The following is a 13,341-nucleotide window of genomic DNA, read 5'->3' on the forward strand; positions in this document are numbered from 1 at the left end:
TTTTCCCCTTTCTCTTAGGGGAAACAAACGCAAGAAGTGACTCATCTCACGTTTACAGAGCGTCATATCGAACCCAAAAATCTCCTACCGTTTGTTCAATACGCGCGATCGTTGAGAACTCCGGATAAGTCAGTAGTTTACACGTGCAGGCAAGTGTGTTGGTGATGCTTTTTATTTATTTATAGCAACCATATGCGTAATTGTACATGCTTGCATGTTTGTTATGTGTGTTGTCTTTGGTATTGAATATAAGCTTTAACTTACGCCAATCCACCACTAGCTAGACTAAATCTATAACATCAAATAGCATCGTCACCTTCAACCCCCCGACATACACAGTTCCATTAAAGTCACCAACGCAGCATATAGACCGATAGATCTTTAACTGAGACGTCGTAGTGGTGTGGCAGAGCGAACGGTTCGGACATTCCTGACTCTATCCAGGCTTGATGGGTACATGATTGGTGTTTCCGGACATTCCTGACTCTATCCAGGCTTGATGGGTACATGACTGGCGTTGGGGAAAGTAAAGGCGGATGGGGATAGTTTAGCCCCACATTCATATACCAGTGTAAAAAAAGTTATGAAATATACTCCCTTTTCCATATGGATCTTAGAACTTAAGCCTACTTAGTGTTGTATCTAGGATACGTGATACATGGTGTAGTCCCCCCCCCTCCATCCATCGCCATTCTTTTTACAACAACACCAACGTAAAAGTTTACATCTACGAGTCAAATAGAAATTAAGTAAAGTGCAAAACTTACTTAACCATACTATTTTTAACTACTGTAGATAATTAGATATTTGCAGATATAACTGGAGAACTGCAGTATTATTTATAGATGACCATCTGAAGTAAACAAACTTAACTCAGACCTTTGAACTTTAACCTTATGTTTGTATTTTTAATTGTTTTTTCCAAGAAACGGTGCTGAACTGAGTGGACTGGCCTATGTTGTGACAACTCTGATGGACAGACTGGACCAAGAGAACTATTTGACCGTTCCTGTTGTTGTTGGTAAAGTCAAATCCATCAGACCGCACGCCATTCCTACACTTGTAAGTCTAACCAATTATTTTCCTTATCTTACGTTGTCCAAGTACTTGTGTACATTCAATGTGTGCCAATCTACACTTTGCAAATGTTTTCGATTTTTTTTTCTAATTTATGCAACACATACAAAAAAGCCTAATATATATATGTTCTTTGTTTACCTACAGCAACAGTATATACTTGTGTACGAGACAATGAAACTCTACACTGAAGCAGTGATCTCTACAGAGAGGCATCGTGCAGAGTACAGCTCAACTGTCTGATGTGTGTATGCCCTGAGTATCAAAATTGGAAGTCATAGACTCTACTGTTACATATTCTGCATCGCATGTGTTTTATCATGCGCTTTCATTGAGTTTTGTTTTAATTTTTTTTAAATGCGTTACAACACTAATTTCAATTTGAACTCTTCTTTACAAATATTATTCGTATTATAATTTTCATACTTAAATATTTTTAAAAAATATGTTACAGTTTTCAAAGTATTCTATTAAACATAAATTTAAAAGTTGGAAATGAATTTATTTTTCTTTACACAGTGTTTTACTATCTTATTTTTAACATTTAATTAAATGTTTAAACTGGAAATGTGAAAATTGCAACTTAATTTTAATTTGTAATGAAAAATGTGTTTGACATGGTTTAGTAGCGTATACAACGGTTATAAGTGCAGTTAATGTTAATCATTGTGGCCAACTTAGATCCACAGTACAATCATCGTATCCATCACTATTTTCATGTGCATGCCAGGTAAACTTTAGGATGTATTTAAATAATAAGACGTCTTCCATTTCATTATAAACAACCTATTGTTGTAGGCAACTACAATTAGTGTACATGGTGTTTTTTTAACTTCTTACATAACATTAGCTGAAAAACAAATAAACATCACAAATCAAAATTAGAATACGGTATCTAATGAAATGGTACTACAGAAAAACAACTTTTGCTTTAAAAAAAATGCAGTATTATTTTATAGTTTTTCTTTCCTTGAGTAAAATGTTTTTATTTCTCTACTAACAGTTGTGTCATGAGTTGTGTAATATTTTTTTCACGGCTTCATGTTGTACAGTAATTAGTTGTACGTATCACATGCTTCGTTAATGGAAGATAATTTTTTTCACACTTCTCTGTCATGGTCGGGGTGCCTATTTTGTAGATAAAAGGTCACTATTACTATGGTGAAATTAAAGTAACTTACGTCACCATAAGACCTTAAAATACATACGAAAATCTCCATATGAGAGAATCGGGATAAAGTTTGGTACTGTCCACACTGACAAAATAGGTCACAAGGGCATTAGAAAATGGCTGCCTCCGGTCATCAGGAGAAAAAAAGTATAATGTTGTTTGAAAAACGGAGGCAGTTGGTAAACCTAACAGGAGATCTTTACTGATTTATAAAACCTTTGTCAAATACCAAACACATGAAAAAGGTGAATGATACAAAGGAATCGACTCTAACTCTAATAGTTGAACTGTGAAAGTGGGGATAAATAGACTGTCGACTCCCGTCTTTTGCCTTTACCCACAAGTTAGAAGTGATTCAGGCGGTGCTGCCATTCACTAACAGAATTGAAGCATTGATGCGTAACGGCAAACAACAGAAAACCACAGTCCAACTACCTAAAAGAACGTCCGACAAGGCGTCGGTCTGTGTTCACTTTTGGAACCTGACGGTCCATAGGGAAATTGAAGTAGAGTGAACGTGTTTCTGTGGCCTCGGCATATGAGTGGATAGTGTGGTCAGCCGCCTTTACTTTCCCTAACTCGAGTTAGGTACTCATTAGTGCTGGGTGAAATCATGAACGTTCTACCGACTTGAACTCCAAACAGTTGAGTTAGCAGTCTAGGTATTTATCGCTAGACCACGCTGTTGATGTAGCGTGAGGGTAAACAAGAAAAACAACTCACAAGCTAAACATTCAAATGACATAACACAAAGTTTTTCGATTAAAACTTAAAAAAACCGTTTAGTATACAAAACTAGCATAACTGCAATTATGTTAATATTTTAAATGATTTTATATGTAAAATGTATTGGCATGAAATATAGGTATTAAGTAGACATGTGAAGATTCAGCTAAATCAATATTTTGGGGAAAAAACCCGACCCAATATACAACGTGATTTGTACTGTAGACCCTGCATTATAAAAGGCCTGATTAAAACACACCCAAGTTTGACCTTAGTTACTCATGTAGTGTGGAAAGGAGCAGACCAAAATAAATAAAATACGCTAAATTACCTAAAATAGGCTTTAAGCTAAATATAAGTGTTTAGTGAATATTACAACGAAATTAAATTATCTTTTCTGTAGATTATAGAATATATTGTAATGATTAAACATTTTTTTTACATTTTTTTTTACATCCAGTCATTTTCTTGAGTGAACAGTATTGCGTCCCTTGTCTATGTATACATCTCCATTACAAAAGTTTTCAAATGTGTGTAATAACACACATTTATTCAATTATATTTTGCCTACACTCTAGTAAAGTTACTTTAAATTCCTTTACAGTCCGTCGTAAATTTTAATATCAAACATTGAATGTGTCCATTAAAAAACACTTTAGAAACAGAAAAAACAAACAATTTCCAATGTAGTACAGTATCGTAAAGGCATAGTACAGAACAAAACTAAATTAACTCATATATTTAAAATCTTGTTACATAAATGTAACAGGGACTTATATACAGAGCATGTTACACAGAAAAAGATCCAATTAATACACATATGCATAAAAAACTCATATTACTAAGACTTACAGACCCATATAACACAGATCAATTAAATAGACCCAAGTTTAAACTATCTTAACTTGTTAATTCATTAGATCGCCTTTTCCACAAATATGGATGAACGCATTTAAAAAAAAAGCCCTAAAAAACAATTTTTCGAATGTACGCTTGCCCGAACGCGACAAACGCCCGAATGGACACTTGACCAAATGCGACGAACACCCGAATGGACGCATGCGCAAATACGACATACGCCCGAATATTACTTGCCCGAATGCGACTGATTGTATTTCTAGAACTCGTCGAGAGTTGGAACATCCGTTTGGTTGCGGCAAATTAAATTGTAAACAGTGGATCTCTTACAAGAAGTGATGTGAAGGGGAGGGAAGTTGGGTCCCTCACTTGTAGCCTCCCCTGATTGTGTTATCCAAAGACCGGTACTGCTAATGTGTACATAGTTGTAGCCCTTGACTGTGTTGTGTTATGGAATGATAGGTGTTCACGTGGAGACTGATAGTTGACGTGTGCTGTGTCGTGTGTATGTGTACGACAGTTGGTTGCGGAGTTTGGCAGTAGAGTTGACCTGTTTGCTGGGGATTGTTAAATATCTGGTTATTGTATTTTGTTTTATTTATCTTTTAAAATAAACTTGTTATTATAAAACTAAATTATTTTTATTAAGTATCTTGTATAGTTTTGTATGTCATATTATTGTTTGAAAACGGATCATTTAGTAAACCTAACAGGAGATCTTTACTGATTCATAAAGCCTGTGTCAAATTATATTGACCAAACACATGAAAAAGGTGAATGATACAAAGGAATCGACTCTAACTCTTTTAGTTGAACTGTAAAAGTGGTGATAAATAGACTGTCAACTCCCGCCTTTTGCCTTCACAAGACAACCCACCCGATAAACTAAAAGTTGTGTAGGCGGTGAGAACAAAACCCCCTTTACCCACAAGTTAGAAGTGATACGTGCGGTACAGCCATGCACTAACAGAATGGAAGCATTGATGAGTAACGGCAAACAACAGAAAGCCACAGTCCAACTACCTACAAGAAAGTCTGACAAGGCGTATGTCTGTGTTCACTTTTGGAACCTGACGGTCCATAGGGAAAGTGAAGTAGAGTTAACGTGTTTCTGTGACCTCTGCATATGAGTGTGGTCAGCCGCATTTACTTTCCCTAACGTGAGTGAGATACTCATCAGAGCTTGCTGACCTGAACCCAGTGTTAACTCCAGACAATGGGGCAGGTGAAGTAGAGTTAACCTGTTTCTGTGACTCGGCATATGAAAGGGTAGTGTGGTCAGCACTATGCTCAGCCGCCCTACCTTTTCCTAATGTGAGTTATGAACCCATCAGAGCTGGGTGAACTCATGAACGTGTTATTGAATTGAACTCCAAACATTCTACATAGTCTATGTATCTACCGCTAGACCACGCCGTTGATGCTGTGTGGGCGAAAAAAGCAAAACAACTCACACGCTAAACTTTCAATTGGAATAACACAACATTTTTCAATTAAAACTTAAAAACTGTTTAGTATACAAAATTCTGTACACATTCAATATTTTAAATGATTTTATTTGTTAAATGTATTAGCAAGTATGGTTGTTAAACTAAACAAAGTTTAAAATATGAGACTATTATCACGGTTACGCATTAAATATAATTATTAAGTAGACATGCGAAGATTCAGCTAAATCACTATTTCAGAGACAAAAAATACAAGGTTCAACATGATTTGTACTGTAGACCCTACAAAATAAAAGGCGTGATTAAAATACACCCAAGTTTGACCTTAGTTACTCATGTAGTGAAAAGGAGCAGACCAAAATAAATAAAATACGCTAAATTAACTAAAGTAAGTTGTAAGATAAATAAACGTATTTAGTGAATATTACAACGAAAATGCATTCAGATTTTTTATGTAGACATGTTCAATCTCATTAAAACGTAAAAAAATAAACCGGGAGTGATCTCCCCTAAACTTTCTCGAATATTCTAATATAACACTACGGGGGATGGCAACTCGGGATATAGACTTCTAGACATGATTTTTAATCCATTTTAAATACTCACATTTTTAAAAATAGAATATAATCTCGTAGAAAAAAGAAATGCACACCAAGTGAACGCTAAATAAAGATGTGCATAATAGTGCGCAATATTATTAGTACTTTATAAATTTACATGCGTTTTTTGAGAAATCGGAAATAGCGTAAATAAGTACTTCCGCTCAACGGAAATTACTCAAAATTTGACAGAAGGTAGAGAATTAGATCTTTTACTGACATATCAAATTACATTTATCTATCTGAAATAGAACTCAAGTTAAAGGCTTTTGAAAAATTCATAGTAGTAAAAGTACCACTTCCGGTTATCGGAAATCGCTCAAAAGTTGATACGGATCTACGATTTTGATAAAATACTTATATATGAAATTTCATCAACCTAGCTGTAACGGTACTCAAGTTATCGTGTTTACACACGGACACACACACAGACACACACACACACACACAGAGACATACGGACAAGATTGCAAATTTATGTTTTTCCGTATCTGTGAGATGTAAAACCTTGAGATTTGCAAAAATCTCGATTTTTTTTGCACGATTACAAGACTTTCTCTATACTACGTATATACGAGAAAGTAAAAAAAAAAACAAAAAAAACAGAATAAGATTTTGTGACCCTCCATTTGATCGAGTCCATCGTTTTCTCAGACATGGATTTGTTGTCAACACAACGACCAGCCGCTTTTGTTTGTAAGCTCTAGTCAGTTACCCGTCGGAAATGTCTGCATTCAGTGACATCCGCTGTCTCAGCCAGGTACAAGACACGTACTCTGTCTGAGCCAGGTACAAGACACAAGTACTCTGTCTCAGCCAGGTACAAGACACAAGTACTCTGTCTCAGCCAGGTACAAGACACGTACTCTGTCTCAGCAAGGTACAAGACACGTACTCTGTCTCAGCCAGGTACAAGACACAAGTACTCTGTCACAGCCAGGTACAAGACAAGTACTCTGTCTCAGCCTGGTACAAGACATAATTACTCTTTCTCAGCCAGGTACAAGACACAAGTACTCTGTCTCAGCCAGGTACAAGACACAAGTAGAGTCTCAGTCAGGTACAAGACACAAGTAGAGTCTCAGTCAGGTAAAAGACACAAGTAGAGTCTCAGTCAGGTAAAAGACACAAGTACTCTGTCTCAGCCAGGCACAAGACACAAGTACTCTGTCTCAGCCAGGTACAAGACAAGTACTCTGTCTCAGCCAGGTACAAGACACAAGTAGAGTCTCAGCCAGGTACAAGACACAAGTAGAGTATCAGCCAGGTACAAGACACAAGTACCCTGTCTCAGCCAGGTACAAGACACAAGTACTCTGTCTCAGCCAGGTACAAGACACAAGTAGAGCCTCAGCCAGGTACAAGACACAAGTACTCTGTCTCAGCCAGGTACAAGACACAAGTAGAGTCTCAGCCAGGTACAAGACACAAGTAGAGTATCAGCCAGGTACAAGACACAAGTACTCTGTCTCAGCCAGGTACAAGACACAAGTAGTGTCTCAGAGAGGTATAAGACAAGTACTCTGTCTCAGCCAGGTACAAGACACAAGTACTCTGTCTCAGCCAGGTACAAGACACATGTAGAGTCTCAGCCAGGTACAAGACACAAGTAGAGTCTCAGTCAGGTACAAGACACAAGTAGAGTCTCAGCCAGGTACAAGACACAAGTACTCTGTCTCAGCCAGGTACAAGACAAGTACACTGTCTCAGCCAGGTACAAGAGAAGTACATTTTTATAATTGTCAGGTTACTGTAAAGTTATTGTTATCGTCAAGTCAATGTCTTTTGTTGCCACATAAATGCAATAGGCCAGGTAATTCAATGTCATTATTGAGTTATTCAATGGAGCTATCTAAAAGGTAAAAAAAAAACCATTCCACAACGGTCCATGTACTTTACTAAGCGCTAATTGTTCATTGTTACTATGAAATCAAGAAGACTAGAGAGTAAAATGTAATGATTAAACATAATTTTTTACTATATATAAATCAAACGTGTAACACATGATGGAGAAGGTGTGACGGGTGGTTAGACATTATAGATTAAATGAAAATAAATTATTGTATTGTTTGTGTACTGAGCGTCTAACAATATTGTGTGTCTTCAACAGAAACAAGGGATGCTACCTAGTTTTACTGTAGAAATGTGTATTTTTCTTGTTATTTCCCTTTGATCAGCTGTCAGATAGTCAACGCTTGTCCCTCTTTGTGGATAAAATCGGTCCATCGCTGTTCACGGTTTTAACGAGTTCATTCCTAATCGTACGGTTTAGGTGTTAGTTTGTCCTTCACCATCATTATTTTTTTTTAATTTGGCAATTTTATTCCTAAAGTTTCAAACAGTTGATCAATTAATAGCCTAATTCTGTCTTCTATTTTTTGTCTAGTAGTGTTAATTAAATTAATTCATTTAAGTGTGATTGCTTTATCACCTAATATCCTAATATACAAGACACTTTCTCAACAATCAATGAAACTTCGACAATGTTTTTCTTCCAGTCTACTTCTTTCTGGATGGGATGGGGAGGGGGGGGGGGGAGAATACACTCTAAAGAAAAACAAGTAAAATAAAAAGTCTAGTGACAATTTAAGCGCGATTTCCTTAATTAATTTTTTGTGACCGAACGAAAGGATATTTTTGAAAACTTTCTTCGGCAATATTGTTCTAAATTCAAGTCGCTAAGTGGTCTGGTTGCCGACATATGGGCCAAAAACTGCATTTTTTCGAGTTTTTTTGGCTTTTCCGGGAAATCCAGGAAGGAATTCCGGGAATTTTTTTGGCCCACAATCATCCTCGAAACTTGCTAAACATATTTGCTTTTGAACTAGTCCTCGATATTGCTTCGTTGAGGAGGAGATACGACTTAAAGCTGCGGACAAACACACATCCATCCATCCATCCAGAAATAACGAATTAATAATCGCAATTGTCAGTGTGGAAATGGTGTGAACGGTAGACATTTTTCGAAGATGCCATGAAGATACTTGCAATAAGCAGTTGGACATTGTGTCCCTCGAATATTTTCTTTAAACACGATCGATAGTTCGCGATGTAGATAGCGCTGCTATCATATCATTCTATACACGGCAACGCACGATCTAGTATCATTCGGATGAATGGGCGAGCCTCCCATATCTTGGCCAGGGTAGCCGGAAAGAATCATTAGGTAAATGATAATTAATTATAGGTAAAATGTTAGGTAATCATAAAATTCGCTTTTTCAGTTCGCCGAGTTAAAAAGCACTGTTGGAACATATATTTACAAATGAGTGGGCCTTATCTAAACAAAATATTCGCAATTATGTTCTTACTTTTTTTGATCTAGCTCTATTATTTCTCGAACGCAAACACATAATGGAATCTTTTCATATGATTTTCGTGTGTACAAAACCTTTATTTTAAAATGAATAAAATAGAAGATAAAATAAAATAAAAATATAATATTAAGCACAAAAAAAATCTCTAATACAAATGAAGAAGAGATATGACGTAGTAACATGAATCAACACAATTTTTTTCCAGACACCATAAACATGGCCGTAATACACATTGTAAACAATTAGAAACCTTTGAAGGAAGAGGATTGCTTCTCTTGTTACTGAATATAAACATAAGACTACGTGTACCCATAAGTATGTACATACTTTTTCTGTTTGAGGACGCTGTTATGCATAAAAGGAATAAGTAAAGCAGCGTGCATTTTTTTATAATAAGTTAAGGATAGCTGCTAGAGTAGATCTATTTATTTAGAAACTCCATGTTGTATGACGAAGATATCCTAAGAACAAACTCCTTACATTTGAATTAGCTAGAGAACAAAAAAGTTACAATATAAAGACCTGGCGATCTGCGAGTCAGTTGAAGTAGAGCTCAGGTATTTTCTTGACCGCCCAGTGGTCAGCACTACGCTCATTCGCTTTTACTTTCTAAACATAAGCCAGGTACCCTAAACAGCTGGGTGGACTCTGGGACGTCCTTACTTAAGTTTGGAATCGAATTCGAGCATTTTTTCAAGCGCTGTACCTTACAACCACATAGTCTCGAATTATCTTCATTGTTGTTATACTTTTGCTTGGTCAGTTTGATAACCCCTTCCTCAATTAGATAATTGAGTGATTGTTTATTTATATCTACATCTGTAAAGCTGGTATTTGTCTTATATAAGAAGAAGACCCGTTCATATTGTTGACATGAACTAAAAAACGTGTTTCTGTTAAATTAGTCTTCAGAGTAGCAGTAATAATAATTAAAAAAAACTTTAATCATGCTTAGTATAATTAAGAAGTTGTATATGTTAGAAATTATGTTATAGAATTTCTTAGGTAGAGATCTTGATAATATGCTTGCTTTTAAAGCTACGCATCATTTTATTTATAACTGTATTTATAATTACATGAATTCAACATTTTACTCTTTTGTTTCACTTCGCTAAGCCACTTTGATTGGCTATTTTATTCAACGTGAGTTATGTTAGGTAGCTTTCTACGCCCCCCCCCTCACACTTTAAATATAATATGAAACTGCTTATTTTGATACACGGATACTTTTTAAATTCAACGCAGCCCTAATTAGTTAAAGTTTGGTTTTAATTAAGCCTACAAACAAGAAAAACTCATCGTTTTAACTGATTTTAAAATTTAGTTTCGTTACCGAAATACTTAAAAGCATGAAATGTGTCCAGTCTTTAGAAAATCATTAAAACACACACGTATGCTTTTACTATAATATATTTGTAGAAATTTGTCGTTTCGAGTATTTTCCATTTGCATGTCATAAACTCTTTGGATTTAAATTTTGTTTAATGTTATATTGTTAGGTTTAGGGTTTTCTAACATTTCGATGCCGAATGTTTTACTTTGTGAAAATAAAATAATCGCTCTTAAACGTAAGAGAAGTTTGTGTTTATCAACAGTATATTAATATTTCAGGTTCAAATGTTCCTATATTACAATTAAATATTACTGTTACGTTTTTACATCTATGTTTGAAAGAGAATTAGGTAAAGGTAATAATAATATTAGTACAGCGCTGTTATTCTAAGATAAAAAGATATGAAAACAGTTGTAGGCCTACAGCAATATATTTTTTACTATATTTAACTATTTTTTTTAACTTTCAGCTTGGCCTCCAAATCGACACTCACAAATGATATCCGCTTTTGTACAGTTTACAGTTTTTGTTGGAGTCTCTTTAGGCGCACCGGCTATAAGTAAGTTGAATTGATATACACAGTGTGAGGAATCGTAGTACTTGAGGCGACACCATTGGCTTTAAACAAGTTCATACTTTATATATATATATATATGTATATATATATATATATATATATATATATATATATATATATATATATATATATATATATATATATATATATATATATATATATATATATATATATATAATTGTAGGGAGTGTTCATACAGGACACAAGACCTGCTGTGGTTTATTTGACTGTGTATTATGTGGAAAGTATTTCCAGAAAATTTACAAATACATTTAAGCCCCCAAATAAAATAAAAAAATTATGAAAGCATTAAAGTGGTTTGGCTATGACGATTCTGATCGATGGATAGGTCTAAATATGCTTAACGTTTGACACAATTAAGAATTTTTAATATGATATATATATATATATATATATATATATATATATATATATATATAATCTCTAGGCCAGATAATTAGGATTAAAGACTTCCTAATCCAATAGATTATCTGATTAGGATTTAAGCCAAGGTTTTCGTTTCCCCCCACAGAATGTCCGTCCGGCTGGTTCGGCTCTAAGTGCCAGTATATGTGTCACTGCATGCCAAATACACCATGCAGCGCTACGGGGGACTGTGAATACGGATGTGAATACGGCTACTTTGGTCACAAGTGCCAGTATGGTAAAGTAGATTCAAGTAGAATGGATCATATTAAATAATTTATTGAAAGTATTTTGTCGTTAATCACATCCTATACTTAAATATTCTTGCGATAATGTTCAGCAATATTAAATAATATTTAAATTAACTGTGAGAAAAGTGAGACGATTACTGTTGTATACAATTTACTGTATCTCTATTATAGCAAAGCATCTCAGACGCCAGTTTAACTGCTAACTCGATAGTCTCGAGGTTGGACCCCGGGCTCGATTCTGTATGACGTCCCTGAGTACACCCAGCTTAGATGGGTACCTTACTCGCGTTATTGTAACAAAGGCGGCTGGGCATAATACTGACCACACTATCCCCTAGCATGCTGAGGTTATTGAAAACAGATGAACTCTACTTCTTGGCATAAAAAAGAAAAAAAAATGATGAATTAAAATCTTGTCATCTACCCCAGAATGAATCTGTTACCTGAAATAGATCTGTGTATATTCAGAAGGGAAAAGATGATGATAGTACAGAACATTGCCTTAGACGTAATAGCTAGAATATTATTTATATATAAAACAATGGTCTTAAAGTCCCATCACATTTCTTTGTAATACTAATGTTACTATTACATGTATACATTAATTACTATGTTTTAACAGTGGATTTCTATATGCATTTTGACCCACGTGTAAAAGTTAATTTGACTGATTGTGACTTCCACGATAAAGTACACGTAGGGTATTTTAACAACTATTATCTGTCGCACTTTACGTGGGCTCGATTCATTTATAAAGGTAATTAAAGTAGATTTTAAATTCTTAGTTTTCTTTAAGTGATGTCAAACCCCAATATATCTATTAAGGCTAGGAAACAAGCCATCTTAAATGTGGCACCATGTGGAACCCTCCACCCACCCCAAATACTACGACACCCTACATTTCCTCTCTTTATTACAAACTCTTTTGTTTTTTTTTTAAATTGCTGCTTGCCTATTCTGCAAGAAAGACAGAAAAGAAAACACACAATTTCACAAAATTTCAACCATTCAAGGCGCATTAAAATGTGGTATATTATTGTTGATACTGATCCACGATTAGATTTAGAGTCTCTACATACACATTCAAGTTATCGTATTCCCAGGCACACACTGAGACACAAACACACAAAGACATACAGTCTAATTTTAAGACTAAGGTTTTTTTTTCTGAATCACCGAGGTGAAAAACGTAGAGATTTGTCAAAATCTCGATTTCCAGTTGTTTTTTTTTAAATATTAAAACACAAGCATTTTTTTTTCTCTAAACAGATAATATTTTGTCAAATTATGAGGAGAATCGTGTTTATTCAAATGTGAATAGCTATTTTGGATGCGAAAGATATTACATCTCCCGCTTGAGTAGTTACGGATTTGATTTCTTTTGCCAACCATTCGTTGAATTTCGACTACTGGTAATAGAGTATTGGGAAAAAGATAATAGATGTAGGATACATTTCAGTCGAGGTCAGTCACCTATGATTTGTGTTATGAACTGACTATCTGGACTGGGTCGATGCTTGGATGAATACGTACACATACAACGACGATCCAAAAGAAA

The 13,341-nt window shown here is 35.1% G+C and overlaps 1 protein-coding gene across 1 annotated transcript in view; it reads left to right on the plus strand.

The window, feature by feature from the left end:
* Positions 1 to 165, plus strand: part of LOC131955394 (multiple epidermal growth factor-like domains protein 11) — a 37,159-nt gene extending 36,994 nt beyond the window's left edge. Inside the window, exon 10 of the mRNA XM_059319519.1 lies at positions 19 to 165. Coding sequence (XP_059175502.1) covers positions 19 to 165 — 147 coding nt within the window. The remainder of the gene's footprint in view (positions 1 to 18) is intronic.
* The last annotated feature ends 13,176 nt before the right edge of the window (positions 166 to 13,341 follow it).

This window comes from Physella acuta, unplaced genomic scaffold, assembly GCF_028476545.2.
Source record: "Physella acuta isolate Inbredline_101_S28 unplaced genomic scaffold, ASM2847654v3 ptg001065l, whole genome shotgun sequence".
Taxonomy (NCBI): Eukaryota; Metazoa; Mollusca; class Gastropoda; family Physidae; genus Physella; species Physella acuta.